Below are 27311 nucleotides of genomic sequence, written 5' to 3' on the forward strand. Positions count from 1 at the left end.
AGTGAAAAATGAAATCATTCCTCTCACCTGTCACTACTTTGCACAAAGCTTCCATTATTGAATGGTGATGGCCCAGAATGTTATTCTCACCTACTTGCAGGAATATAAATGAGTTTTGCATATTTTACCCCCAAGAGAGTGGGAGTGGAGGGAGGAGGTGTCGGGATCTCTCAAGCTGATACTCTTGAGAGCCAATGACTGGGGAGAAGCAGGCAGAGAAAGCAGCAGTGTCCGCTGCTCTTGGAGCAATGGTGCCTCAGGCAGGTGAACACTTACCTGATTTAAAGCAGGCTCTCCTTAGGCTCCAAGACATCCGTGAACCCCTCTTACGATAGGCCTACTGAATCAGAATCAGACTCTCTGGGGGTGAGGCCAAGACATTTCTGCGTTTTGAAGAAATGCCTTGGATGATTCTCATGTGCACTATGGGCTTTAAAGTCTGAAAACCACTGAGTTCTCTAACATAGATATGTGTGCGAATAAGTGCCAGAAGATATTATAGGTGTTATGATAAATGTATGTCCAGGAAGGAGGGAGACACTATTAGAGGGATGGTCAATTCTAACTGGGAGTGCAAGGCAAGTGTTGCTTTGAGCCTTGAGCAAGGAGTAGATGTTCTCTAGGTGGAGGGGGAAAGGGCTAAGGACATCCTGGGCATGAAAACTGCTAGCAAGGATACAGCCATCTGAAGCCAGCCTGAGCTGCTAAGAACAATAAAAGATCACTGAAGCTTGAGTGTGCAGTGTTAGGAGGGGAAGTACAAATGAGGGGACAAGGGAAGGGAGGACCTGGAGGTGAAGAAGATTAGAATCTATCCTGTAGTCAGGGAGTTGTATCAAGGGTATTTAGCAAGAGAGGGATATGATCAGATTTGTATTTCAGAAACATCTCTCTGATGGGTGGTGCAGAAGGACTGGAAGAGAGCAAGACAGGAGGCAGGAAGACTGACTGGAGGCCGACCTGGCAGCCCAGGACAGACCCAGACGAGGTATGAGGGTGGCGGGAATGAAGACCCTTATCGTCCTTGGCTCTGCTCCACTTGGCCACCAGGTGTACGGTGCTGAACTTGATGTCACCACACTGCTTAAATATCATATCTATTTATTAAAATAATCAAAATGTACAGAAACGTTGATTAAGCACCAAATATGGAGATGATACTTCTTTCAAAATACTTAAAAACAAAATTTAGAATAATCTCATGAAACGAGCGGTGGCTCTTAGGCAAGTCAATTAACCTGGTGCTTCTCCAACAGTGGTGTGATGGTGCTGTGTTACAAAAAGCCACGAGATTAAAGAGTGTATCTTCTAGGAGTTTACGAAGGCTTTGAAGATTGAGGGGCATTATTTTTCATTAGTTCAAATGCAAACGTCTTATACTGTGGAGGACCACTTTGGACTCTGATGGCTCATTCTTCTCAGCTGTTGGCCTAGCTGTAAAATGCAGAGGTTGGTTTCCATGACCTTTAAGGTCTTTTCATACTGCAATATGCAATGATTTTTTTCCTAACTAGTTAATATCCTCATCTTTTCCCCCTAGATTTTAGAGAGAGGTCATTTTTTCTATTTCTGAAAGGTCACCTTCCTTAATTCATATTCCTGCTGTTGGCAGCTTTTCACCCAGCTCTGATCCTTTAAAGCACAAGGTGGGGCCTCTCACCCTCCGCCCCTGCGGTTCTTGCTCAGCCAGCAGTTTCTGCTTCTCTCCCTCCATCCATCTTCTCTAGGGTTTGTCACCTTCCTCACCCCTAATTTAAAAGAGGAAGAGTGGGGCAGGCAAGAAAGATGGAGTCGCCCTTTCTTCTGAGAAGAGAGACTTCCATCCTCCATTTGACTTTTCCCTCAGTTACTGCTGGTTTGGCATTTTTTTTCCCTTCATTCTGAGAAGTCCCTCCTGAACTCTCTCATTTGGAGTTTAAATGATTTTGCATCCAAGGACTTTTCAGCTTTTGATTTAACATTTAACAACTTTGCCTGTCAGCCTCCCTTCCTTTTCCTCCAAAATGCTGTAGAGAGCTGAGAGGAGTTTCCCCCGCTTAAAGTCATATCAACACTAGGAGTGGAATCTTGCTGAAACTTGAACAAAAATTTGACTGGTTTCATCAAGCAAGGAAGGCAGAGACATAAGCCTGATGTTCCAAGTGAATTTATAATCTGTACTTTCCCAAACCTTTGACATAATCACACATACACACACACACAGACACCCCACTCTTAAAAACTATATTTTGGGGGCTGGCCCCGTGGCCGAGTGGTTAAGTTCCTGAGCTCCGCAGCAGGCGACCCAGTGTTTTGTTGGTTCGAATCCTGGGCGCAGACATGGCACTGCTCATCAAACCACGCTGAGGCGGTGTCCCATATACCACAACTAGAAGGATCCACAATGAAGAATATACAACTCCGTACCAGGGGGCTTTGGGGAGAAAAAGGAAAAAATAAAATCTTTAAAAAAGAAAAAACTATATTTTTAAGGATTGTGGTTGGGGATTAGAAAATGTTGACTTGAATAGGACATGACATGTCTGGTTTGAGCCAGAAAACAAAGGATAGGGACAAGTAAATTCATCTCTCAATGGAGAAGAAATCACAGTTGGATTTCTAGGGATCACAGCAAGACAACTCTTATTTAACTTTTAAAAATTAAATATAGAGTAAGAAATACTCATGAAACCTCTAGTTTTCAGAAGTTTTTTCAGGTCATTAAATGATAACCTGATTAGGGCAAACTACAGAACGGTCTCTTAAAGATAGGTGAATGGACAAGATCCTTGAAAAAGGATCAGTCTGAAAAAGTGTTCAGTCGTATATTTAGGGAGAAAGAATTTAAGTTATAGTTATAAAATAATAATATTTGCATTTTCTATTATGTCCCAGGAAGTGTATAACATTATTACAATCAACATCATTAACCATAGGGAAATGCAAATTAAAACCCCAATGAGATATCTCTGAACATCCACTAGAACAGTCAGTATGGAACCTAGGACTCATTGTAGGTTTAGTAAAGAAATTAACCTGGTTGGGTGGGGCCAAAACTAGTGCGAATGGTTTTGTATATTTAAGAAGGATGTTGGAAACCAAAGTGTGTGCAATAGTGATAATGACAATGGGGGATGAGAATCTACTCTTTATTGAGCCTACTCATGTGCCAAGTGTATAAAAAGCACATTAGGAATGGAAGCAATGGGATCAAAAACCACTAAAATAATTATTGTCAAGTTTTTGGACAGGGGAAAAAAAAAGAAAAATCTCAGTTAAGAAAAGTTCTCAGTTTAGAGAGACAAATACTATATGAAGTTTCCATTAACTCTAAATGATTTTGGTAGGCTTTATAGCAAACAAAAAATAATTAGAGGAACTGATTTTAAAACATTATTAAGGGTATAGGTAAAATAAAAATATATATAAAGTAAAAAAGTAATTCTGATAGTGTGGTATTGACATACAGGCAGACATATAGGTCCATAGAACAGAATAGAGAATTCACACATATATGGCCCATTGACTTTCAACAGAGGTGCCAAGGCATTTCAATGAGGAAAGGATAATTTTTCAACAAATGGTGCTGAAACAGTTGGTTAGCTCTATGTAAGAAATAAAAATAAAAAGTGAATCTTGATCTTTACCTCACTCACAGACAAAAATTAACTCAGAATGGATCATAGACTTAAATATAAGAACTAATTCTATAAAATTTCCAGGAGAAAATCTTACTAACTTTGGATTACTAAATAGGAACAACTTAAAAATCAATAAACTGGATTTCATCAAAATAAAATTGTTTTCTCTTCCAAAGACACTGTGTTGAAAATGAAAAGGGCAAGACACAGATTGGGAAAGCAATATTCAAAAAATACATATTGGACGAAGGATTTGTATCTAGAATATATTTTAAAAACTCTTAGAACAACTCAATAATAAAAAGTCAAGCAATTTGACTTAAAAATGGTCACTTCACCACTATATATATATATATATATATATATGTCTATCTGAATAGCAAACAGCACATAAAAAATGATCATCATTAATCATCAGGGAAATGCAAATTAAAACAATGAGATACCTCTATACATCCATTAGAAAAGCTATAATGAAAATGACTGGCGAAGCTAAATGTGGGCTAGGATGTGGAAAAACTGGAACTCTCATACACTGCTGGTGGAAATCTGAAATAGTTCAACTTTGAAAATTTTGGCAGTTACTTTAAAACTTTAAGCACATATCTATCACATGATCCAGACATTCCACTCCTGGGTATTTGCCCAAGAGGATGAGAGCATCTGCCTAGACATAGATTTGTACGTGAATGATCATAGCAGCTTTATTTGAATAGCTGAAATCTAGAAACAATCTAAATGCCCACCAACAGGTGAATAAACAAAGTAGTCTAGGGTCAGTCCTGGTTGCCTAATGGTTAGTTTGGTGCACTCTACTTCAGTGGCCCAGGTTCAGTTCCGTGGTGTGGACTTACACCACTCACCTGTCAGTGGCCATGCTGTGGTGGCAGCTCACATACAAAAAAAAAAAAAAAGAGGAGGATTGACAACAGGTGTTAGCTCAGGGAGAATCTTCCTTAGCAAAAAAAATAAATAAAACCCACAAAAAAACAAAGCAGTCTATCCTACAATGGAATACTACTCAGCAAGAAACAGGAATGAACTACTGATACTTACAACAACCTGGATGAATCTCAAAATACTTAGGTTGAGTGCAAGACAGAAAAAAAGGAGTATAGGGGGCCAGCCGGGTGGCGCAGTGGTTAAGTGTGCACGTTCTGCTTTGGCAGCCCCAGGTTCACCAGCATGAATCCCTGGTGCGGGCATGGCACCACTTGGCAAGCCATGTTGTAGTAGGCGTCCCACACATAAAATAGAGGACGATGGGCACGGATGTTAGCTCAGGGCCAGTCTTCCTCAGCAAAGAGAGGAGGATTGGCAGATTTAGCTCAGGGCTAGTCTTCCTCAAAAGAAACCAAAAAAGGAGTATATATTATATAATTCCCTTTATATAAAATTCTAGAAAATGCAGACTAACCTGTAGCGATAGAAGGCAGATCAGTAGGAGACAGGGTCATATAGAGAGTAGGGGTGAATTAAAAAAGAGCCCAAGGAAACTTTTAGGGTAATGAATATGTTCACTATCTTAATTGTGGTGATAGTTCTTTGGGTGAAAATATATGTAAAAACTCATCACGCTGTACACTTGGAGTTTGTGCAACTTATCGTATGTCAACTATACTTCAATAACACTGCAAAAAAAGTAATGGGAACCTTTAGAAGTTTCTGCTAGGTGGTCCTTTGGACAAATGAGAGAACTACTGTATTTCATATAGTCGATAGTAAACCAGGAATTCTTTACATCCAGGCTAAACCTGTAAGTACTGCAGGGATGTGAATTAGTGCGTTTTTCATAATTAAGGGGGAGCTTGGGACTGCCACTCCTTCCGTCCCTACTCCCCATGCCCACTGATGCCATGAAGGAAAAGACACCCTCTGTGACAGTGGCTACTGCCAGAGGCAGAATATTGAGTGAAAGAGATAAAGGTCTGCACACAGGAGTCATTTATTGTGGTTTTTGGACTTTTTAGCTCATCGTGGCAGATGATATCTCTTGCTTAAGGTTCTTAGACCAAAGACTTATCATTCTGTGAATTATGACCCACAGATATTACAAATCAAAAAATACGCTGCACTCGTCATATTGAATTGCTGCCAACCTCCCAGCAATCTGCTGCGTACTCTGCAAAGGCCATTTCCCTAAATCTTGTTCTAGACACGAGGATCAATGGTGTTAATGCAATCGCTCCTGTTTGCGGGGTCAGCATTTTCCAGGCCTACTCTAAGACTCAGACAAGGCAGAGGCTGCACAAGAACAGACACTTGGAGGAAGTGAGGAGACCCCGGTTCCAGCCCCAGCTTCGAGACTGGCCAACTGCAGGCCCGGGTCCAGTGGCTGGTTCTGTCAGGGATGCTTCCCTGTCATCTAGCAAGATGGATGAGGTCTGAGAGGAGGACGCAGTTCATTAAGCGCTCTTCTGAACTCTTGAGAATGAAGGTGCCATATGCACATAGGTAGAACTTGGCATAATTTATCCTCCAATCTGGAACACTTCTGAGAGCACTATTAATAATTAGGCTGGGGCAACAGGTATACACAAACACTGTCATTCTGCATCATCATTGTGAGCTAGGGCATGGTTTCCAGACGCTAGCTCAAAGACCAGAAAACCTTCCATTAGCCCACTGCAAAATCAGAAAAATGAGCATCTGAAATGAGTTTTATTTTCTAAAATACTAGGAAATATGTCATGCAAACAAAAGATTTACAACTTATGTATAAAATATGAAAAATAAAATAACACTTGAAGCTCCCACACGCTTTCCCAATCACATTTTCCTCCCTCTTCCCTAGATTTTATCATTATCCTCGATTTGTGTTTATCATTTCCTTGCTTTTCTTTATAGTATTACTAGTATGTGTGTATCTTAAAAATACATTATTTAGTTTGTATTTTTTTAATATTATGTAAATGGAATAATCATTTAGTACGACTTTTTTTTGCCTCACATCTTACGTATCAGGAAGAATACAGCATCACTTCTGCAATATTCCTGCCAAAAAAAGAAAAGTAACCTGGATCTAATCACAAGGAGACATTAAGGAAACCCAGATTGAGGGATAATTCTGCAAAATAACTTGCCTGTAATTTTCAAAAGGGTCAAGATTAGGAAAGTCAAGAAAAGACTGAGGAATTGTTCCAGATTGATACAGACTAAAAAGACATAACTGAGGCAACATGTGATTTAGAACCGTATATCTTTTCCGTAAAGGTCATTATTGGGACAATTTTGAAACTTGAATGGAGGTCTGAGAATTAGATGATAGTAATGTGTCAGCATTAATTTCCTGATTTTGGTGGTTGTGTTGAGATTATATAGGAGAATGTTCTTGCTTGTAGAAAGCATAAACAAGAACTTTGTAGGATCTTTTTTTTTCAGCTAGATAAATGTCCTGGTACCATTTATTGAATAGGCCATCCTTTCCACACTCACATCAATGCTACTTCTATACGATCTCAAGTTTCCAGGTATATTGGGTCAACATCTAGGCACTTGATTCCATTCCATTGGCCTTTCTGTCTGTCCCCGAGCCATAGAATCATGTTCGTTTTTCCTGAAGAACATTTTGGCATAAGAAAAATTAAAAGCCACTTACAACCAATTCGTATCATAATGGAGCCACCAGGCTCAGAATTGCTTGCCTAGCCCCCTCACCCCGCAAGCCGACCACCAAGAGACTGCTTGCTTTCTGTTTCTCTCACGTACCCCAAGCCTGGGAACCTGGATGCCATTTCTGGAGGAGCAGCCCTGTGCCCCTTTGTCTTCTCCACACTGTCTGTCAGCAGGAGACTGGGCTCCTGCCTGCAGCCTTCTTGACTGTGACCCCCATTGCTTCGTTCTGACTCTCTCCAGGACACTGTGCTTGGAAATAAAACACCAGAGATTTCTTTTCTCAGTATCTTTGGAAAGAAATAGCCCTTTGGAGAGAAGTAACCCTTAGTTAAAGTAGTGCTTACCGATGCGGGAAGCATGTGAGCAAGGAAAACAGGTTAGGAAGTCCTCTTTCGCGTGGGGGCTGTCGTGCCCCAGTGCAGAGAGGAGGTGCTTCCATTCCAAGTTCTCTAACCGCCAAAGAGAGTGCTTCTGGAAGTGTGGTCTCCTGACAACAGCAGCAGCAGCAGCCCCTGGGAACTCGTTAGAAATGCCGCCTCTCAGGGCACACCCCTGACCCACCTAATCAGAAACCATAGACTGAGAAAGCCCTCCAGGTAATGCTGGTGCACTCTAGTTTGAGAGCCACTGGCCTAAGGGAGCCTCAGCCTGGAGAATAGTCTCTTCCCCAGCTCTTGGGGGTATGCAGGTGTGCTCAAATGTACAAAATTAAGTATGTTCTGCAGCAGAGCCTCAGGAACCATCTGTCCACACAACCAGCAAATGACTCACCACAGGAGTCCCCGCTCCTGAGCCTACCTCGCATTTGTAAGCCCCAGCTGGGAACCTTCTCCATGGACGTCTCCCTGGGATCTCAGACTCAGTGTCTGTCCTCCTCCAAACATGACCAGCTCCTGTATAGATGAATGGCGTTACCATGCCCACCCTAGCCCCTGCGGCACTCTCTTCAAATCCTCCCTCATCCGCGCTCTTCACAGGCAGTCACCAAAGCCTATGATTCTGGATCTCCGGTGTCTCTGCTTTTCCGCGTGGACAGTCTTTCTAGGTATAACGCTTTTTGCTGAGACTTTACATATGTTCCCCTATTTGGTCCCCATGACAAACCATGGAAGGAAATAGGTTTAGAGAGGCAGAGGAACTTTCCGCGAATCACCTAGCTATGCTATTTCAAAGGCAGATCTTGCACTTAAATCTGTCTGAAACTGACGTCAAATTTTGGACTTTAACCACCTCTATCTCCTTTTTCCCAAAGGAGCTCTAAAATCAGATCTTCATCGTTACTTTCCTGGTCAAGGTTTCCAAGGGGTACCCAGCCTTCAATTCCTCCTTTATAATGCCTTTGAGGATCTCCCCAGGAAGAGCATGCCTCCCAACACTCTAAAATCTTCCGAGAAACCTCACTGCCTAAAGAAGAATTCCAGACCCCCTAGTGCCCAAGGGCCCCCACACTCAGGCTCCTCCTTCTTCCCTGATCTTGCTGCCCATTCCATTCCTCTAACCTCAATCACCTGCTGCACTTTGAATCTGTTATTGCTCAACCCCTCACCTGACCTGACTTTACCTCTGTTTCTTAAGACAGCAAATAAAGACTCTGTTAATATGTGTAAGTTAAGGCAGGTGATTTTACAATGAAATTGAGGGATGCCTCTCTTGGTGACCACGTGTGTCCTATTTTTCACAAATAGTCCATGCTGCTCCCTGGCGAAGGATTGTCCCTTCCCTCTCCCACTGCCAGCAGACTTAGCCATATGATTGACTTTGGCCAATGGAATTGGAGTAGAAGAGCCTTGTGTCACTTCCAAGCAGAAATTTTAAGGGCCAAGGGATGGTTCATGATGCTCCCCCACCCCTTCCTCCCCGCCCCTCATCCCCAGCTAGGGCCTGTGGCACCAGCCTGGGGCCCAGAGTAAAGACGACATGAGACAGAGCCACAGCCAACCCACAATGGACATACAGCAAAGGAAGAAATAAACCTCCGGTTTGTAAGCTATGGAGCTTTCTAGGGTTTTGTTGTTGAAGCGCAGCCTACACTATCCTGACTAAAGAAAAAGGGATTTTTTTTTTTCAATCTACTTTAAATGGAGACAATTAGCCCTAGTCTGCATCTCCGACAGCAAAAGCAGCAGGACTGGGCCAGTAGGTGAGTGTGTCCTGTGTAATGAGAAGATGCTTGACCTAAATCTTGGCCCCTGCTTGGGGCAAATGACTAGATAGGACCTCAGTCTAACCAGGCACAATCTGGACAGATAACACTACCCCACCCACGAGTGCCACATCTAGGAGATGAGCACCATCTATGGAAACATCCTCCCAGAGGGGAGGGTGGAAGAGGGGAGCACTTGTTGTGCCCCTTACTTCCAACAGGATTGTGCTTGAGGAACCTCACTGTCAAGAATTCAGTGCAATTGGCTCAGGGGGCTCAGGCAGCTGGGAAGCAGTTGGTATGTGCCGATTCTTCAGCCTGAGCCAGGAAACCCCAGGAAGCTCAGGCTCAGAATGCTGAGCAAGAGGAAGGCCAGGAGACTGAGAGGAACCTCACCCTCATCCCACACAGGCCTGTTGTGGTTTATGAGGCTCTAGCCACACATTGGGATCAAGCTCAGAATATGCTGGAAGACTCCTGGCTTTGGGGCAGTTCATTTGCTTGCTTCCTCAGGCGAGCTCTCGTGTGCTTTTTACCTCTGATCCAGTGATCTCTGCACTTTCTGTAATAACTCACCCAGGACTGCCTGCAACAACATCGGACCTGTTCCTGAAGGTCAGCTTTAATGACACTTGCTCCATAAAGCTTTTCTTCATCCAACTGTCAACTTTCTCCTCATTCTAGAAAGCGGCGGGCACCGTGCCAGATCAATCGAATTCTACATCCCATTGTCCACCGCTAAATCCTTGAGTCGTCACATTTATCACAATGGAGCAAGAACGGCCCACACGCTCTTTTTTTGAAACCTAGCAATGATTGACCAAAGCTATCTTAACAGGCAATTTCAAGTGAAGCCTGACATTAGCTTTAAGCTTAGTTGCTAAGAGATTACCTCATTACAATTTCAAAATCCAAGACCTCATATTAACCTGCTTGACTCAATGTAAACTTTGTACCCTTAAGAGAGAAAATCAGCACAACAAGCCTGAGAGAATCAGGCTTGTCCTCAGCCTTCAGGGAGTGAAGAGTGAGAATAATTGTATGACAATCACTTTTAAAAAGTATACTATCTTCTGACCCTGAGAAAATATTCCGGTCCCACAACAACGTGAATATACTGAACCGTACACTTAAAAATGGTTAAGATGGCAAAATTTATGTTATGTGTTTCTTACCAAAATTTAAAAAATGCAGGTCCAGCTAGACCTGTGTAACGTGCCTTGTCAGTTCTCAGTGCCTCTGAATCTCCCTATGCGACTTGGGTAAGTCAGGCTGTAAGGGGATGCGCCAGGCTGGACGGGCGCTGTAGCCAAGCACAGTTCAATCTCTGCTCCATCCACGTGTCTCGGCAGCAGTAACAAATTCCCACGCACTGGGTGACTTGAAACAACAAAAGTTTACTCCCTACGTGCCCGGAGGGCCGTGCTCCCTCCGAAGGCTCTAGGGGAGAGCTCCTCCTTGCCTCTCCCAAGCTGCTGGTGGTCGCTGGTTGCCCGCGATCCTTGGCATTCCTTGGCTTACAGATGTGCCACTCTAACCTCTGCCTGCGTCTCCACAAGAGCTTCTTCCCTGTGAGAGTCTCTCTGTCTCCAATTTCTCTCTCCATATAAGGACACCAGTCATTGGCTTTAGGGTCTACCCTATTCCAGCTGATAACATCTGCAGAGACCCTGTTCCCAAAGGAGGTCACATTCATAGGTACGAGGGTCAGGGCTTCAACACAGCTCCTTGTGAGTCACAATTCAAACCACAACAGTCTGGAACTTCTTTTCCCCCCAACTTTCTTCAGGAAAGACAAAAATCAGAGATTTTCAAAGGGAAACAAACAAACAACAGCAACAATAACAACACAATAGATATACTAAAGCAAGAAACTGGAGATGTTTATTCAAAGATTGCTGAAGTCTGGCCATAGTTTGATGTGACTGCCCGAGCTCATGAGGTTCCCAGGGGGACCCCTCCCCAAAGCATCCATTTTCGTCCCCTCCTTCCGGGGCTGCAAGCCTTAAAGGCCCAGGCGCCTTCCTAGGTGGTCCGCGGAGGCGGGTGAGTCACTCCTGCCAGGAATGCAGGTCCCCAGGCTTCTCTAGGAGCTCCTGGCTGCCCTCTCACCTGCCTGAGTCAGAAAGGTAACAGAATAGTTTTCTCCACATGCTTATAATTAGTGCCCAGGTACCACTGTTTCCGATCCTGCACAAACCATGCAGGGGCCTTCCTCTGGGGCCAGACAGATGTCTCTGGGCCGGCCCAGAAGGCCGCTGCAGACCTGCGAGCGTTAGAGCTGCGGTACTGTCCTGTGGCTGAGGCTGCAGCCAGCCGGTTCAACACTGCAGATCTACTTACAGAGACCCTTTCCCTGAAGCTTATGGGACATGGTTTTGCCTTTGCTCTGAAGAATAAATCCCCGCCTTTGTGAAGGTGACGCAGAGCCCCCCGACTAAACCGTGCATCACCACAACAGCTGAGAGGGCCCCCGTCTCTAACTCAGAAGGGTCTGTTTTCTGAAACTCTTCAGACCAGCACCGGTGGCACCTTTGGCTTAGGAGAGATGACCACGAGTGCTCTGCGGTCTTTCTGAGTTGAGTCTTTCACGACCCCTTTAGAGTGGGAATTCCACCTCCCCCAGACTCTGCTTCATCTTTTCTCCATCTCTCCTTTCCTTCGTTGGTTGTGAAATCAAAACATGAAGAACTTTGTGGAGTGTTTAGGAGCAGCTGCCGACCACCGTCTCCCACCCCATCGCCAATCAAGTTCTACATCCTCCAGAACACCACGTTATTCCCGTCTCATCCCTGAAGCCTCTACAATCTATGAAGGGAAGAAATGGCAATAGCAAAATAAAGGAAAAAAAGAATCAGGAACTAAAAGAGAGGGCATGAATAATATGCTGGGTGTAGGAACAGCCTGGCCCATCGCTTGCATCCCTCACTGCAAGCACAGGAATGAAACAGGCAGGCTTTTACGATGAAATTTTTTAGTTTCCCCAGACAGCCAATCTCACATTTAGGTCAAGTAATTTCCATTTTGCTGAGCCCTGTTGTCATTAGGAAGGTTAATAGCAGAAAAAAATCAATGAAGCCCATCAGAAGAAAGTTAGATAAATATGTTTGTATTTTAAAAGTGGTATTATTGGCTTCTCAACTGCAGAGTTATGGTAACTTAAAGGCACATTCTCCATATGTTTTTTTCAGGTTGTGTTTAACTGTATGCTGATTTGGCAGTTCTATCACAAGCCTTTAAAAAGTTGTACATTTTAACCCATAATTCAATTTCTGGGAACTTATTTAAAGAAAATAATGCGATGTATGTAAAAATATTTCTAGACAAAGATAGTCATTTTAGAATCATTTAGGATAACCACAAGTTGGAAACAAACATCCAGTATCAGAGCATTGGTTAAACAGATGATGGCACATCATTATAATGGAATATTTAGCACCAGTAACAACTATATTCTTAATGAATATTTAAGGATGTGAAGGAAACTATGTCTATACACACTCATAGGCATACGCATACACCAGATGTGATTCTCTGGCTGCTAGTAACAACAGAAAACAATTTGAAATGGCCTAACCATTTGTGACAAAGGTGACATTGCAGTGCAAGGGGAAGGGGTGATCTTTCTTTTTTTAAAAAAGATTGGTCCTGAGCTAATATCTATTGCCAATCTTTTTTTTTTTTCTTCTTCTCCTCAAAGCCCCAAGTACATAGTCGTATATTCTAGCTGTAGGTGCTTCTAGTTCTGCTGTGTGGGACACCGCCTCAGCATGGCTTAATGATCAGTGCTAGGTCCACACCTGGGATCCAAACCAGTGGAACCCTGGGCCACCAAAGCGGAGTGTATAAAGTTAACCACTGGGCCATGGGACTGGCCCCGTGATCTTTCATAAATGGGGCTGGATCAATTTTTTTTCCATGAGAGAAAAACTGCATTTTGGACTCTACCTCACACCATACACAAAAAATCAGTTATATATATTTTATATATATCAGTTTTATATATGTGTGTGTATCTATCTACGTATGTATATAAAACCTAAATGTGAAAGCTAAAATAAAACAACAACACTTTTAAAAAGACACATATGACAATATTTCCATAACCACAGGGTAGGCAAAGCTATCTTAAATTGAACAGAAAAATTAACCATAAGGAAAAAAAGCTAGGCTGAATTTTAGTAAAATAAAAATCTTCTGTTTATCAAAAAGTATCATTAAGAGAGTGAAAAATTAAGCTACAGAATGAGGGGAAGATGCTTGCAAAATGCATATGCAGCAAAGACTCATATTCAGAATACACACAGAAATCCTACCAAAAGAAAGAGAGGTACACAGACAGATGACACAATAGAAAAATGGGAAAAATATTTGAACAGAAACATTAAAAAAAAAAGACATCCAAACGGCCAATAAATATATACAAAGGTGTTCAGCTTTTATAACCATGGTGGAAATGTAAATTTAAACCACAATGTGGAAGCACCATGTACCCAACAGAATGGTTAAAATGAAATAGACAAATAATACCAAGTGATAGCAAGAATAAGAAGCAACTGAAACTCTCACGTGGCACTGGTTGGAGTGTAAATTCAAACTTACTTTGGCAGCATCTCCTGAAGCTGAACACATGCATGCCATGACCCAGAAATTCTGTTCCTAAGTATTCACCTAGCAGAAAGCGCATACATGTTCACTAAAAGATACGTACAAGAATGCTCATGGCAGGACTATTGGTAATAGACCCAAACTGGAAACAACTCAAATGTCCACCAACAGCAGAATGAATAAACAAATTGCAGTCTGTTCATAAATTATATTACAATACAGCAAAGAGAATGAACAAATAACGCTACCAACGACAGTGTGGATAAATCTCACGAATATAATGTTGAGCAAAAGCAGCCAGAAACAAAGAAAAAAAAAATGCTGCGTGATTCCATTCATATAAGGCTCAAAAACAGGTAAAACTAATCTATGGTTACTTTCAGATATGGTTATTCAAGGAAGTGGGAGTGACTAGGAGTCACTTATTGTAATATTCTTCTTCTTGATATACATATATTATGTGTCTACACGTGTATTAATATCAAACATGTTTACATATACATATCAGCTTTGAAAAAAATTCATCATGCCGTAAACTTGTGATGCACTTTTCTGAATGAATGTTGTACTTTGAAAGAGATGTTTTAGTAGCTTAAAAGGATAGAGGTATGTTTGACTCAAGCAACAAAAAGTTGAGAGGTAGCCAATAGAGAACCAGTCTGGTGTCTCAACAACGTCGCTGAGAATCCAGGCTTCTATCTTCACGCTCCTTCATGCCCAGCATGTGAGTTTCATCTTCACCATTGCAAGATGCCTGTGAGACCTCTAGGCATTGCATCTGCATTAGGGAAGGCAGAACGCAACAGGCGCACAGCCAAAGAACATACCAACTGAGTCTAAGTCTGCAGAATTCTGGATGCCTTTTATGTTAGTCATCATGATTTTCTATAGTTTCCAAAAGTTCCACAATCATGTGTGTTAACGTTATTTTTAAAAGAAAGCTCTGCTGATGGGAGGGGAATAAAGCAAATTCGTGTTCTGATTTTGAACTTTAAGCCCTACAGAGGTAATTTCCAGGGTTTCCCAGTGGGCTGAATAATTGCAGAATTCCCTCTATGCCTCTGTAGGGTCAGGAAAACAGCCTTGAACTTATTCTTGGAAGGGTACAGAACAATATACTGCCCCTTGATTCTCACATTATACGGTACGTACAAAGACCTTGTGTGGGGGCCCTAAATGCTATTCTTTGGGAACAGAGGTGTTTCTGACCTGAAATGACTTGGGGAAAATGGCAGCATCCCACACAGCCAGGGTTTGGTGTGTAGGTGTCTGCCGCTGCTGTTCAACACTCAAATGCATAATTTATCCATTTTCTGGAGCTCTGCAGGGTAGAACTTAGCTCAGAATAATTAAGGAGAAATGCAAATCAAGAAATAAGGGTGGCTATAGTTTAATTCACTGAAAGAAGACAAAAGTAAAAAGCAGTATAAATTATATTTCAACGGAGTTGATTTCCTGAAAGAGACCATTGATCAACATTTTTTCTTAAGACAGTGACCTTTGAAATAGCTCGTGTTTTGGAGGAATTGAGTTTATTCACCCTATCTGATTGATAATTCTCCACCCGAAGCCTTCAATCCTTCATTCACCTTCAGTCATTACAACCTGAGAAAAGCTGGTTACCAGCAAACACACTCTGTGGGGGCTTCTGCTTACGGGACCTGAACATTCTTCTCCCTCTGACTCGCAATCGAAGCACCGTTTGGAGACAGCCCTCAAATTTTCCAGAGAAGAGAAGTGGAAGTTGATACCTAGAGGTTCTGAATTGTAAGAAGCGAAATTGTGTTAAAGAGCCAAAAACCTATATGATTTTTAGATTTAATTTTCAATGAAATATTTATTTACTGCCCTCTTTGTGTGAGACCCTAAGCTAAAACCTGGGGTATTCAGAGAACATTTCTCCCTCCATAGGAGCCCTCCATACCATGCCCTAGAGCCATCCTGATAGCCGCCCCCCAATATACACACAGTGATGCTGATCTTTGAATCTCTCTAGGGCATTGGGCTGTTTCTCACCTCCTCACCTCTACTCTACATCAGGACACTGTCTTCTTCCCTCCTTCTGCCCCACAGCCCACTCCCCTCAACTTGGTCACCTTCTACTCAGCTATCAGGGCTTAGCTCAGACATTTCTTTAAGAAAGCCCACAGAAGCCCTCCCATTTAGAACTTCCTTTCACTGAATGAACTTAAAATGGCACAAGGAGACAAAAATAAAACGTCTTGTATGACTATATTTCAGGAGTCTTACTTGTCCAACATGCTAGTGACATAAAACTAATGTTTATTATCATTTTGTCACAACAAACAGACATGTTCTCTCCCCACTTTGTAACCTCACGATTCTTCTGGCCCGTATTCTGATTACAGATAGTACCTTGTTCCCGTCTTGGCCTCCTTGGAGGTAGGGATTGCATCTTACTCATCTTGGTTCCCAGCTGGAATCAGTATGGTGTCCTGACATAGTAGATGTTATAAAAATATATTTACACTGAGTATAGTTAAATATAATTACATTGAATTGACTGTAAATAAAATGGGCATCAGACTTTCCCCACGAAGGAGTTTCTATTCAGTCTTCCCCCCAGGCTTATAAAAACTGATTCAAGTTTACAGCAGATACGGAAACAATACACACTCGCCTAAGACAAATCCAAGAAAAACTCTAGGCCACATAGCGAAGGTGGTGCTTTTAAAACCAAAGCATTTTTATAGAAACGAAAACTTGGAAGTCAATTGAATATCTATCAATAACAGACTGGTTGAGTAGTTTAAGATCCATCTTTTCGGAGAAATACAACTGGGCGTTAAAATAGTGACGTGAATCTATGCTTGTTGATGTGACAAGATGCTTATGACATAGCTTTCAATGTCAAAAGCAGATTACATAATGGTGATTTTATTTGCATTTTAAAAAATGCGTGTGTGTGTGTGTCTAAAGAAAAAAAGAAGAGCCTGGGAGAATACACACCACATGTTAGCACTGCTTCTCGCTGAGTAGTGAAATTAAGGATAATTTATCTCTTGTTCTAAATTCTTTTCCTGAATGCTTGCAGTGAGTAAAAGCAGGGAAACATTAAACTTTCATTGGAGATACAGTGGTCATGGGTGGCATAGCTACATGCCCAGGTGTGTGTGAGGACATCATGCTATTCCGAGGGGTACACTAAGCTATTTAATTTAAGAAGTCCCTGTATTATAACTGAATTAATAACAGCTAAATTTTTTTTTGCTATTGTTATATGCCAGGAACTCTGCTAAGAACTTCACATACATTAATTCTTTCATTTACATGTACAACAACCCTTCCTGCTTTATTTTTCTGTCTAGCACTTATCACTTTCTGATACTCAACTGTTTACTTATTTATCGCCTGTGTTGTATGTCATTCCTCTCACTAAAGTGTAAACTTCCTGGGGACAGTGATATTTGTTTGTTTTGACCACTGCTGAATCTCTGGTACCTACAGCAGTGCCTTGCCCCTTAGTTAGTATCCAAATGAATGGATGAATGAACAACCTTATGACATAGTAATTAGTACAATTCCTGTCTTACAGTGAGGACTCTAAGAGAGGCGAAACAATTTGCTTAAGTCACACAGCTCTGAAGGAGCAGAGCCTATCTCAACCTGGATCTACACGATTCTAGGAGCTGTGTTCTGAACCACTCTCTCTCATCAATTACAACAAATCCTTGAATGACAATCCACGGGAGCACGGTGAGTAGTCACACAAGCACTTGCAAGTATGGTTTCCTTCTGAGTATTAAATTAGTAAGATCTTCACACAATCGATGATGCTCGATCATCCATAACAGTCATCACAACAGGCATGATATTTTTCAGATCAAAAACAGGAGGAACAGAGCCTAGAAATCTAATCTTCTAAATGAAGAAGAAAACTGTATGCTGGGAAATAATCTTAAGGCATCTTAAAAAAAAAAAAAGTGAATGTAAGAAGTTGGACCAAATAGGTAAGAACACCCAAAGGGAAGGATTTCTCAGGGAAGTCCAGCGTTGACGCAGGAAGAAGGTACTGGGAGCAGCAAACCCAAATATTTGGCCCATGGCTGGCCACAGCAGTTCAACAATGCTGGTCCTTAGGATCAGCCGCATAACTTGCCTTGATTGCCAAACAGTCTTTTAACTGTCAGGGGGCATCCCGTGTGAAAATACATCAATTCTCCTGCGTATGTGGGACTGGAGAGGTAAAAAGCTGCAGGTAGTGTCTGCAGCCCGACACGGACTGCAGTGGGTTCCTGCAGGTCTTGGAGCTCAGGACCCGGAGAGAGAATCCTCTGACCAGCAGATACTGTTCTCCGCCCCTTTGGCAATTTGTTTCTCACTATAAATTAAGCAATAGGCATTCTAAATTATTAATGAGTCTTTTGTGAGCTTGATTAACGTGAGTGAGTCCCTTTGGACCTGACAAACTTTGGGAGCTCTTACAAATCCAGTTTCTAGATCCTTAATGGGAAAACTAGCCCTGAATTGTAATGACAATTCTACCCCTCTCAATACACACACATACATATACACACAGTCACATATATGAAATATGCACAACATATAGATACACACACAAACACTCATGTATACGCATATATACATACCCATGAGGCCCTGTTTGGCCAGGCAACCTCCCTGGATGACATCATTAGCTCATCTTTCCTATAACTGCAAAATCACACAGTTGAAAAGATATGAAAATTTTCCTTCAAATGTGCTTATATTTGTCCATCTTTGGTGGTTGCCAACTTGTCATCAAGGGCAAGCAGATTCGTTTCAGCACAAAGCCGTCCTGGGTACAGTAGCAGCTGTCCCCCACAGTTCAGCACTAGGTGGTCCTAACGGCAACCAGTTGGCAGGGGCTGCTCCCCTTGAAGCAGGAAGTGAGCAGGGCCACCGGGCTCCTGAACAGAGCCGAGAAGGAGACAAAGAGCGCCTTTTCTTCTCTCCCACCTACACCAGGCCCTTTCTCTGCAAGAGCTGAGAGCTGACAGAGGCCAGCCCAGGGGGCCTTTAGGAAACATTCTGTTTAATGTTGAAAACCATCATACCCAAACACGTGAAAGGCCCATTCTTTGAGACTGCCATTGCGTCTGCTCCTCATACCTGTTACTTCTTGTTAACTCCCCCAGAATGTAACCTAAAGTCCTTACTTGGCCTTGAAGGCCATTAGGAACTGGTTCCCAGCTACTCTTTGACTGTATCTACAGCATGCCCTCCCCATGTTTATTCCACTCCAGCCCTGCTGGCCTCCTCACTGGTCTGATAGTGCATCCCCATGCTGCTGCCTCAGGACCGCCACACTTGCTGTTCCTTCTGTGGAATGCTCTCCCCCCACAGATATCCACATGGTGTGCCTCTCACTTCGTTTAGGTCTTTATTCAAATATCGCCTTATCAGAGATACTTTCCCATCATACCTAAAACACGCTGCAGCCCTACCTCCTATTGCTCTTTATTCTCTTACCTCGATTTATTTTTCTTCCTAGTTTTCATTCGCCACCGACATACTATAAATGTGCTTATTGTCTGTCTTCCTCCACTAGAATATAAGTTCCTTGAAAGCAGAGATTTTGTCTGACTTGATGACTGCCATCTCCCCAGGACCTAGAACAGGGACCAGGTCACAGTGAGTCCTCAGTCAGTGTGTGTGGAATGAATGACTTGTGCTTCTCCTTCCCCATTTCGTTTCTTATTATTTTACCCATTGCCTCCTGATATTTTGAGGATGTCCTTATGCATTATAAAATCCTAATTTTATACTCTGGAAGGGTGTCATTCTCCCTGGAATGCCTAGCATGCAGTGAAGTCCTCCGTGGTGTCAGGGCAGCCCTACACGAAGTCTGGGAGCTCTGGTTAGCTTGAGAAAGGATTTTCAATCACTAGCTAGTTCTACAGAAAACCACTGAACGGAAGGTACTAAGGGGATTCTAAAACCATTCCAGGAGGTGATGGCCAAATTCATCTGTGGGAGAGGAGTGTTCTTTAGGGAACTGCTTTACTAGGTCTTTCAGTCATGCAAAGAGAGGCCTGGAGCCTGGGCAGGATATAAGAGGCTGAGACAGAAGGGCAAAATTTTGCTCTCATTTTATTACAAAAGATGTCTATATAGGTAAGAGAGGTCTTTGTCTTTTGGTGTTTTCTTTCGTGTTTCTGATCTGAAAAACAGAGTTTGAGCAAAAGCTAGAAATGTAAAGAACAAAGTAGACTGGAGAGGCCAGCCTGTTCAGTATAGCTGGAAGACCAGGCTGAAGAAGAGATCAGAAGGGGCTCCTAGCAATACTGGAGGCTTCACATTCAGTTTTGTTTTGTTTCATGACCTGTGAAGAAATTTCCCTCATTAACCCCAAGTCTTCAACAAAAGCTATGTTCAACACTTCCAGGGTCAGTCTTGTGTCAGCACTGCCTTAAGGAATAAATGGAGCACTGTGTCAATGTTTTGGGGTGGTGAAAACCAAATGGGACTAGGGAAGCATGAAGAGGTGGTGGTGACGTGGCTAGAGGTGATGGAGGAGAACTCAGAAGGAAGAGGTCAGAGATGTCAACCAGGAGAATGTAATCATCTACAGAAATTCTTGGAAATTTGGGATAGGAAACAGTATTTCTTGAATTCAATATGATATCAGTATTTGGATAGTAAAGGAAAAAGGACCCTGAAAGAATGGAAGATTTAAGACTTTTGGATCCTTTTGGTTATCTACCTTTCAAACTTTACTTAACCATAGAAATCTGTTCATCAAATGAGTTATTATATGGAACCCAACGTGTAAAACCAATCAAAATTGAGCTGCCGTGATAAAACGGGATAGGAGTTTGAATTTATGCCGACTTGGTTTTCCCATTGGGTCCCATGTTGGCCCTCAGGCACCTCTGTGGAAACCTAGTGCTCCAGGAACACAGTTTAAAAACCAGGGATCTGGAACTCAAAGCAAGAATATGCTCTTTAATATTCTAGACAGTTGATCATTCAGCCTGACTCTGAGAGCTCATTTCCTGCTGAGCAGCATTCCCTGAGCCAACTGTCACTGATGTGATGCTCTTCCTTCTCTTAAACCGAATTCCTCAGTCTTGGGACTTCTACCTACTGATCCTAGTGAAAAATCAAAATAAGCCTAATTCCTTCTGCATGACAGCTCTTCAAATCTTTGAAGACCTCTTACGTCCTTCCCTGAGATGTCTTTGTTCCAGGTTAAACATTCTCAGTCCTCCAACTATTCTCAAGCTTTCTCACAGTTCGTACACTATTTGGGGATCTGAAATTACTGATATCAACTGGAAAAAACAAACTCAGCACAGAAAGGGAGTTAAGACTGAAACAGGGCCATGTAAAGTGGTGCACAACCACATACACTTTGAGGGTAGTAAAGGAAAGTGAGAGTGTTGATCTCCTATCTGAAAACAGTCCAGAAAACATGTTCCCTCCTGAGCGCTGTGAAGGGGGCTGGAAATCAGGTCCAAGCTTATTCACCTCTGAGATGTGGCCAGGATCACTCTGTGGCTCTCACTAAATCAGGACATGAGGGGACGGCGATCAGTGGCAGAGGCATTCAGCTTTTACTATTATTCTTCTTGAAACACACTCGAGCAGCTGAGCTCAGGAAAGCAGGACAGCCCGCACCGAGCATGGGTTCATTTCTGCTCGTCTTTGCTGACCACATGCGTATCCACAGAGCTACTGACTCTTGCCCAGTGCCATGGACTCTATTAACTAACAATAAATGACATTCTGTAACCACGGGATCCATCCATTGTTTCAGAGCCGGATATACCAGTCTGTGAGCATCGCTTAGTAATAATCATTGGGTTTATGATATGCACTGGTTTTGGTGGAGCCTGTGGGGAGCAGGGAGGCCAGTTTCCAAGGTTAAGGATAGTTGCACAGCTAGAAAGTGCGCATGTGACCAGCACATTATGAGAGGTCCCCCTCACCTCGCCTCGCCCCGTTCTTCCTGGTACCAACATGCTTCACACACACACACTGGTGGTGGCTTGAGGCCTGGAGACATGTGCATACTGTGCAACCCAACAGTGGGAGGACAAACAAGGCTGCGCTTTGATATCAGGACCCCTCTCAATGCCTAGCCTTTCTGCATGTGGCCATACAGTATGGTTTGCCCGCGATGAAACTCTTCCGCGAGTATAAACTGTGAGTCCTGTGAGTTCTTTCAGCAACTGAACACTTGAGATGATTAATGGGTAATTGACACAGTGAGGATGATAAGGGACTTCAGACACAGGCCACTCTGAAGCCTGAAGGATGCTTCTGATGGGAGAGTGTTAGTGTTTGGTGCTTATAGCATACAATTTTGTAAGTGGGTGTGATGGAAGATGATACTTCAGTTCTGTCGGACATCAGGGAAGCACCCCCAGAAAAACAACAAGAACATGTTCTGGTTTGTTCCAATACAAAAATATTTCTACCTTTGACAAAGAATACATTCGTGCAGAGGTGCCAGGTGTGTATGCAAACAGAGAAGGACCATGGTGTTAATCCTCATTTCTCTTTCTTTTTCCCACAAACTCCTTTATTTTGGCCCTGTATCTCTTAGAAGAAGCATTGTAGTTTCATGCATGAAAGTCTTTTCTCCACAAATAGAATGTTATAGACTCTTTTGAATCCTAATTCAGGTCATCGATATGGAGGAAGGAATCAAAGATTATCCCATGACAGCATCCACAACAAATCAGAGGTTTGGGAAGGAAGTCGGTTCAAGAGGGAAGAGAATGTATATGTATCAGTGTATGCACCCATATGTGTATGTGTGTATGAGAGTGTGCATGTACACAGACATGTAGTTGTCACACACCACATACATGTGGAAAAAATGATCTGTGACAAAAATATGAAACAAAATATAATCATTTTATTCTCTTAGCTCAGGATTTGAGCTGTATCGAAATCCACGCTCTGCCACCCACCGGCTGTGACCGTGAACAAGTTATTTAACTGCTCTGAGACTGGTTTCTTCATCTATAAAATGGCAACGATTTTTACTGTGCAAGTTTCTGATGAGGATTAAAAGAGATGATGCATGTGCTACACGTGTTATTAAACTAAAAAATACCACTGACAGATTTCCAGAGGAGCAATTTTGACCAAAATTTGCCGATTTCCTTTCCTCTCTCTGAGGATCTGTGTGGTATAAAGAGGAAGGGCAAGAAGAAGGAAAAATGGACTCAAAGAAGGATCAAGAAGGACCAAGGTGGAAAGAATTGCTGGAAGACATGGTGAAATAGCATTAACTTCACTCAGCCTGTCTGCACTGGACTAATCCCCTCGGAACCAACCAGGAAATCTCCTGTGGCTCAGCAGACAGAGGCAGCTAAACCAGGGACCTGCTGACCCCAGAGCTGGAACGTCCCCCATCCACCTGCCACGGAGTCAGAGGCAGGAAGGCCACTCAACGGGGATGGTGGAGGGTCGGCCTTAGAGGATCTCTGGAGTCCCTTGTCAGGATGTTTTACAAACTACAAAACGCTGTGTCATTTCACATGCTTATTTAATCTGATGTTTACAATTATCCTGAGAAAAAGGTGTAACTGAAGAATCACTGAAAGTCATCACCTAGAAAGGCCTGACTCAAGATTCAAACCTAGTTCTTCCCACTATCATGGCTTCATAATAGAGCTGCTTCCAACTTGATCGCAGACAGGCTGGTGCCCTGCCCCATCTACCCCGAGCTCACTCGTTGGTGGTCAGCACGCTGACAACTCTGCGTCAGGCGGCTCTGTTTCTCTTTCCTCTGTCGGAAGGCTTTCTTGGGATCATGAGAGCTTAGCAAGGAATGGAACCTGGAAAGGTGGGGATGAGAATTTAATGCCTCTTGGGGCAACCTCAACCGATGGGGTTGTACAGAAGTGGTTAGATGCCAGCCTCCGGCATGTTCCATGGGTTTCCAGGGGTGCCCCCAGCTCCCATGAGCCCCTGTTGCTCGCAGTGGTAGTAACCCACTCATACCACATGTCCTATATTGGCTCTGTCCACCTCCTGTCACTTTCCGCACTTCCTCATGTGTGCTTTCTGGAATCACTTCCTGTGTAAACAACCAGCACGAAATCTTTATCTCAAGGTCCACTTTTGGAGGAACTCAAACTGAGGCAAATTCTAAAATCATGTGGCTGCTGCTACTGTTGTTATTGTTTTTAATTATACCACGTTCCTGCCAAAAAAAGTAATAATGACCATGCTGATCAGTCAGAACCTGATGATGATTCTTCTAAGACCTGAAAAAAGCTGAAGATAACGTTCTGGACTAAGCACAAGTTATTCCTCCTATTTTGCTAAGGAGCCATCTTTTTTTTTTTTAAAGATCAGCACCTGAGCCAACAACTGTTGCCAATCTTCTTTTTTTTTCTTTTTCTGCTTTTTCTCCCCAAATCCTCCCAGTACATAATCGTATTTTTTAGTTGTGGGTCCTTCTAGCTGTGGCATGTGGGATGCCACCTCAGCATGGCCTGATGAGCGGTGCCACGTCCATGCCCACGATCCAAACCGGAGAAACCCTGTGCCACCTAAGCAAGGCACACAAACTTAACCACTCAGCCACGGGGCTGGCCCCAGGATCCATCTTACCAGCAGCTGCTATAACTTTCAAGCAGGGTGGTGTTGGCTTTGAAGGGTTCCTATTAATCCAGCTACAGATCCAGTTTGGATTTTCTAGCTAATAAACAATAATTTTAGAATATATCCCACAAGTAGGATATTATCACTTGATTCAAGAAAACAAATAACTGAATTCATAATGTTAAAAAAATTGGGGCGCTGGCTCAGTGGCATGTGGTTAAGCTCACACACTTCATTTCAGTGGCCTGGAGTTCACTGGTTTAGATCCCAGGCATGGACCTACACACTGCTCATCAAGCCATACAGTAGAGGGGGCCCACATACAAAATAGAGGAAGACTGGCACAGATGTTAGCTTAGCAGCAATCTTCCTCAAACAAAAAGAGGAAGATTGAGAACAGATGCTAGCTCAGGGTCAATCTTCCTCACCAAAAAAAAAATTTTTTAAATTTAAAAAATCTGTAAATACAAACAAAGTAGCTATATTATAGAAAACAAGAGCAATCACCTTAACATGCATTCTAGATTTATCAACTTTGTACACATATTTAAGGAATATTTTGAGATTTCGATATAATCTTTAAAAATGGCCAACCATTTTATTTTAGCAAAAAGAGATTCCCAGCTTCCAGTAGTTGACTGTAACTATGGGCTGAACATGTTTAGATTTTAAAACATATAAATGTAAAATTCTGACATGGAAATTAGTAGTAATGCACCCGCTGAAGTGTGATGGTGATTTACTCCGCAGTTTGTCCTCATTCAGAGATGCCAGACCATAAGTTACAAAGAATAAGTTCACACACATGCTTTGTTTTATAGACTCTAACCATTTATTTAACAAAATGGATATTCCTAATATCTAGCACTTTTCTACATTTAAAATTTCAGGGGAAAGAGACTCGTGTTCTACAGTATAGATTTTTACAAAAGAGTTCATTATCAACTTAGAATGGTTAGTTCATTATCGACACTGTCTCTAATGATTAGGATTTATCATCCTTTAGTGGAGTGAGGTGACATTCTTCTTGTGGAAAAAGTCTGTGTTTCTTGTCAGAGGAGATATTAACGGTACAACCTTCCCCTCACTCAGACCTGTCCATCCAAGGATTTCTTTTACCAATAAAACAGGTGGAAGTCCATTTCTCTATTTCGGTTCCCAAGTCAGGTATAAATCCTTTTAATTTAGGGAAGAACTGAAATGTATATAAACCCAAGGGTGGAGGTTGTTTTCCATCCTCTCTACTCACATGCTGCTCTACAAAGTCAAGATTTTCTTGGTGCTTTTGCTCACGTGCTAATCACAGTGCACGTAACTATCATTAGCGTGAATGTGTGGGAGACGTTTTGAATGCTATATAGCACCCGAGGGAAAGAACAAGAGACCCCCCCAGATGTGAATTATTGCTCTTCAAACTGTGAAAGCCAGTGATCACTTGTGCCTTGCAGAATCCGGGGGCTCGATCCCCAGGTGCAGGGTACATTTTCCAGGTTTCTCCAGGGCGAAGGCAGGGTGGACGCCCTCGTTAAACCTGTGCCTGATGATGAAGAGCAACTGTTCACTTTCCGCATTGATGAATAGAAGCCTCTGGTTGGTGTAGTCCAGCAGAATGCCCACTCTGGCAGGACGCTCAGTCACATGAACGTCGCTCACGATGCCACTGTAGAAAAATGTGTATCTGCAACGACACAGAATGGGAAATTAAAAATTTTGGAAATCTTGAAGGAACGTGATAAAGAAAATCACTTGGAAATACCCAATTTTTCAGTTAATAACTTCAATTCACAATAACTAGCTGCAATAATGTTGTCCTAAATACCTTAACCAGATCCCTCCTAGATGCTGAAATGCATACCTCATCCCAACAGACAAGCATTCTTAATAATTTTGCTCCTACATTAGGAGGCAGTCCCAGAATAACCAAAATATGCCTCCCTTGTGATTTTTCTCAACATTCTAATTCTTTCCCAGCTGCCCACATGTTTTAACTACCGCATTCATGGTGTGTCATTCTTTTGAATAAAACTCCTTTGAGGCTGCCATGTATTTTAAAAAGAACCACAGGCTTGCCTTCCATAAAATGTATTAATTTTACAGTTTAAAAAATTTATAAGTACCTTACATAAGGGCCTTTATGAGCTTTGAGAAATATTTCATTATTTTTGCCCAATTTCATCCTTTGTATATGCTCTCCCTTCCCCAAACCAACTTTCCTTTTCATCTTCTCAATGTTTCCAACAGCCTGGCAGCCAAGGATGTTGCCTATGATTTCTCTCTTCAATTCAAATAAATTCAACTCAACAAGTATTCATTGGGTGTATCTGTGTGCCCAGCACTTTACTAGCCGCTCCGGGGGACATGAAGGACCGTCGAGCACTGTCCTTGTCCTCCAGAACCCATACTCTACTGAGCAGGAAGCATAAACTTGTTGATGACTTAAACGTGGGCTAGGGCTGAGGGTCCGTGTCAGGGCACAGACTGGTAGAGCGTTCACTAAACACATGTGGTGGACCTGTTTGGTTGTGAAAGGACAAGTTCAAGGACAGGCTGGGAAGGAGAAATTGCTCAGCAGAAGAAGCTAAATTGCTCTGTGCAAAAAGTAACACAAGTTTGGAGTTTTCTCCTGGGAGTCTTAGAGACGGAGGGTGGGGCCCTGAAAGCAGAGGAAGGGAAGAAATGAGAACTGGCAGAGAAGAAAAGAGACGAGGGAAAGGTCTGTGGATATGGTGGGTCTGAGGGGTGGAAGCCCTGAACAC

The 27311-nt window shown here is 42.6% G+C and overlaps 1 protein-coding gene and 1 long non-coding RNA gene across 2 annotated transcripts in view; one reads left to right on the forward strand and one right to left on the reverse strand.

The window, feature by feature from the left end:
- Positions 1–26862, forward strand: part of LOC111767904 (uncharacterized) — a 34693-nt gene extending 7831 nt beyond the window's left edge. The window contains exons 2-5 of the long non-coding RNA XR_011425711.1: positions 883–988; positions 17543–17703; positions 19538–19620; positions 22868–26862. This is a non-coding gene — a long non-coding RNA (uncharacterized lncRNA). The remainder of the gene's footprint in view (positions 1–882; positions 989–17542; positions 17704–19537; positions 19621–22867) is intronic.
- Positions 25365–27311, reverse strand: part of CMYA5 (cardiomyopathy associated 5) — an 84704-nt gene continuing 82757 nt past the window's right edge. Inside the window, exon 13 of the mRNA XM_023618100.2 lies at positions 25365–26233. Within this exon, the coding sequence (XP_023473868.1) occupies positions 25987–26233 (247 nt within the window). The 3' untranslated portion in view covers positions 25365–25986. The remainder of the gene's footprint in view (positions 26234–27311) is intronic.

This window comes from Equus caballus, chromosome 14, assembly GCF_041296265.1.
Source record: "Equus caballus isolate H_3958 breed thoroughbred chromosome 14, TB-T2T, whole genome shotgun sequence".
In the NCBI taxonomy this organism is placed as follows: Eukaryota; Metazoa; Chordata; class Mammalia; order Perissodactyla; family Equidae; genus Equus; species Equus caballus.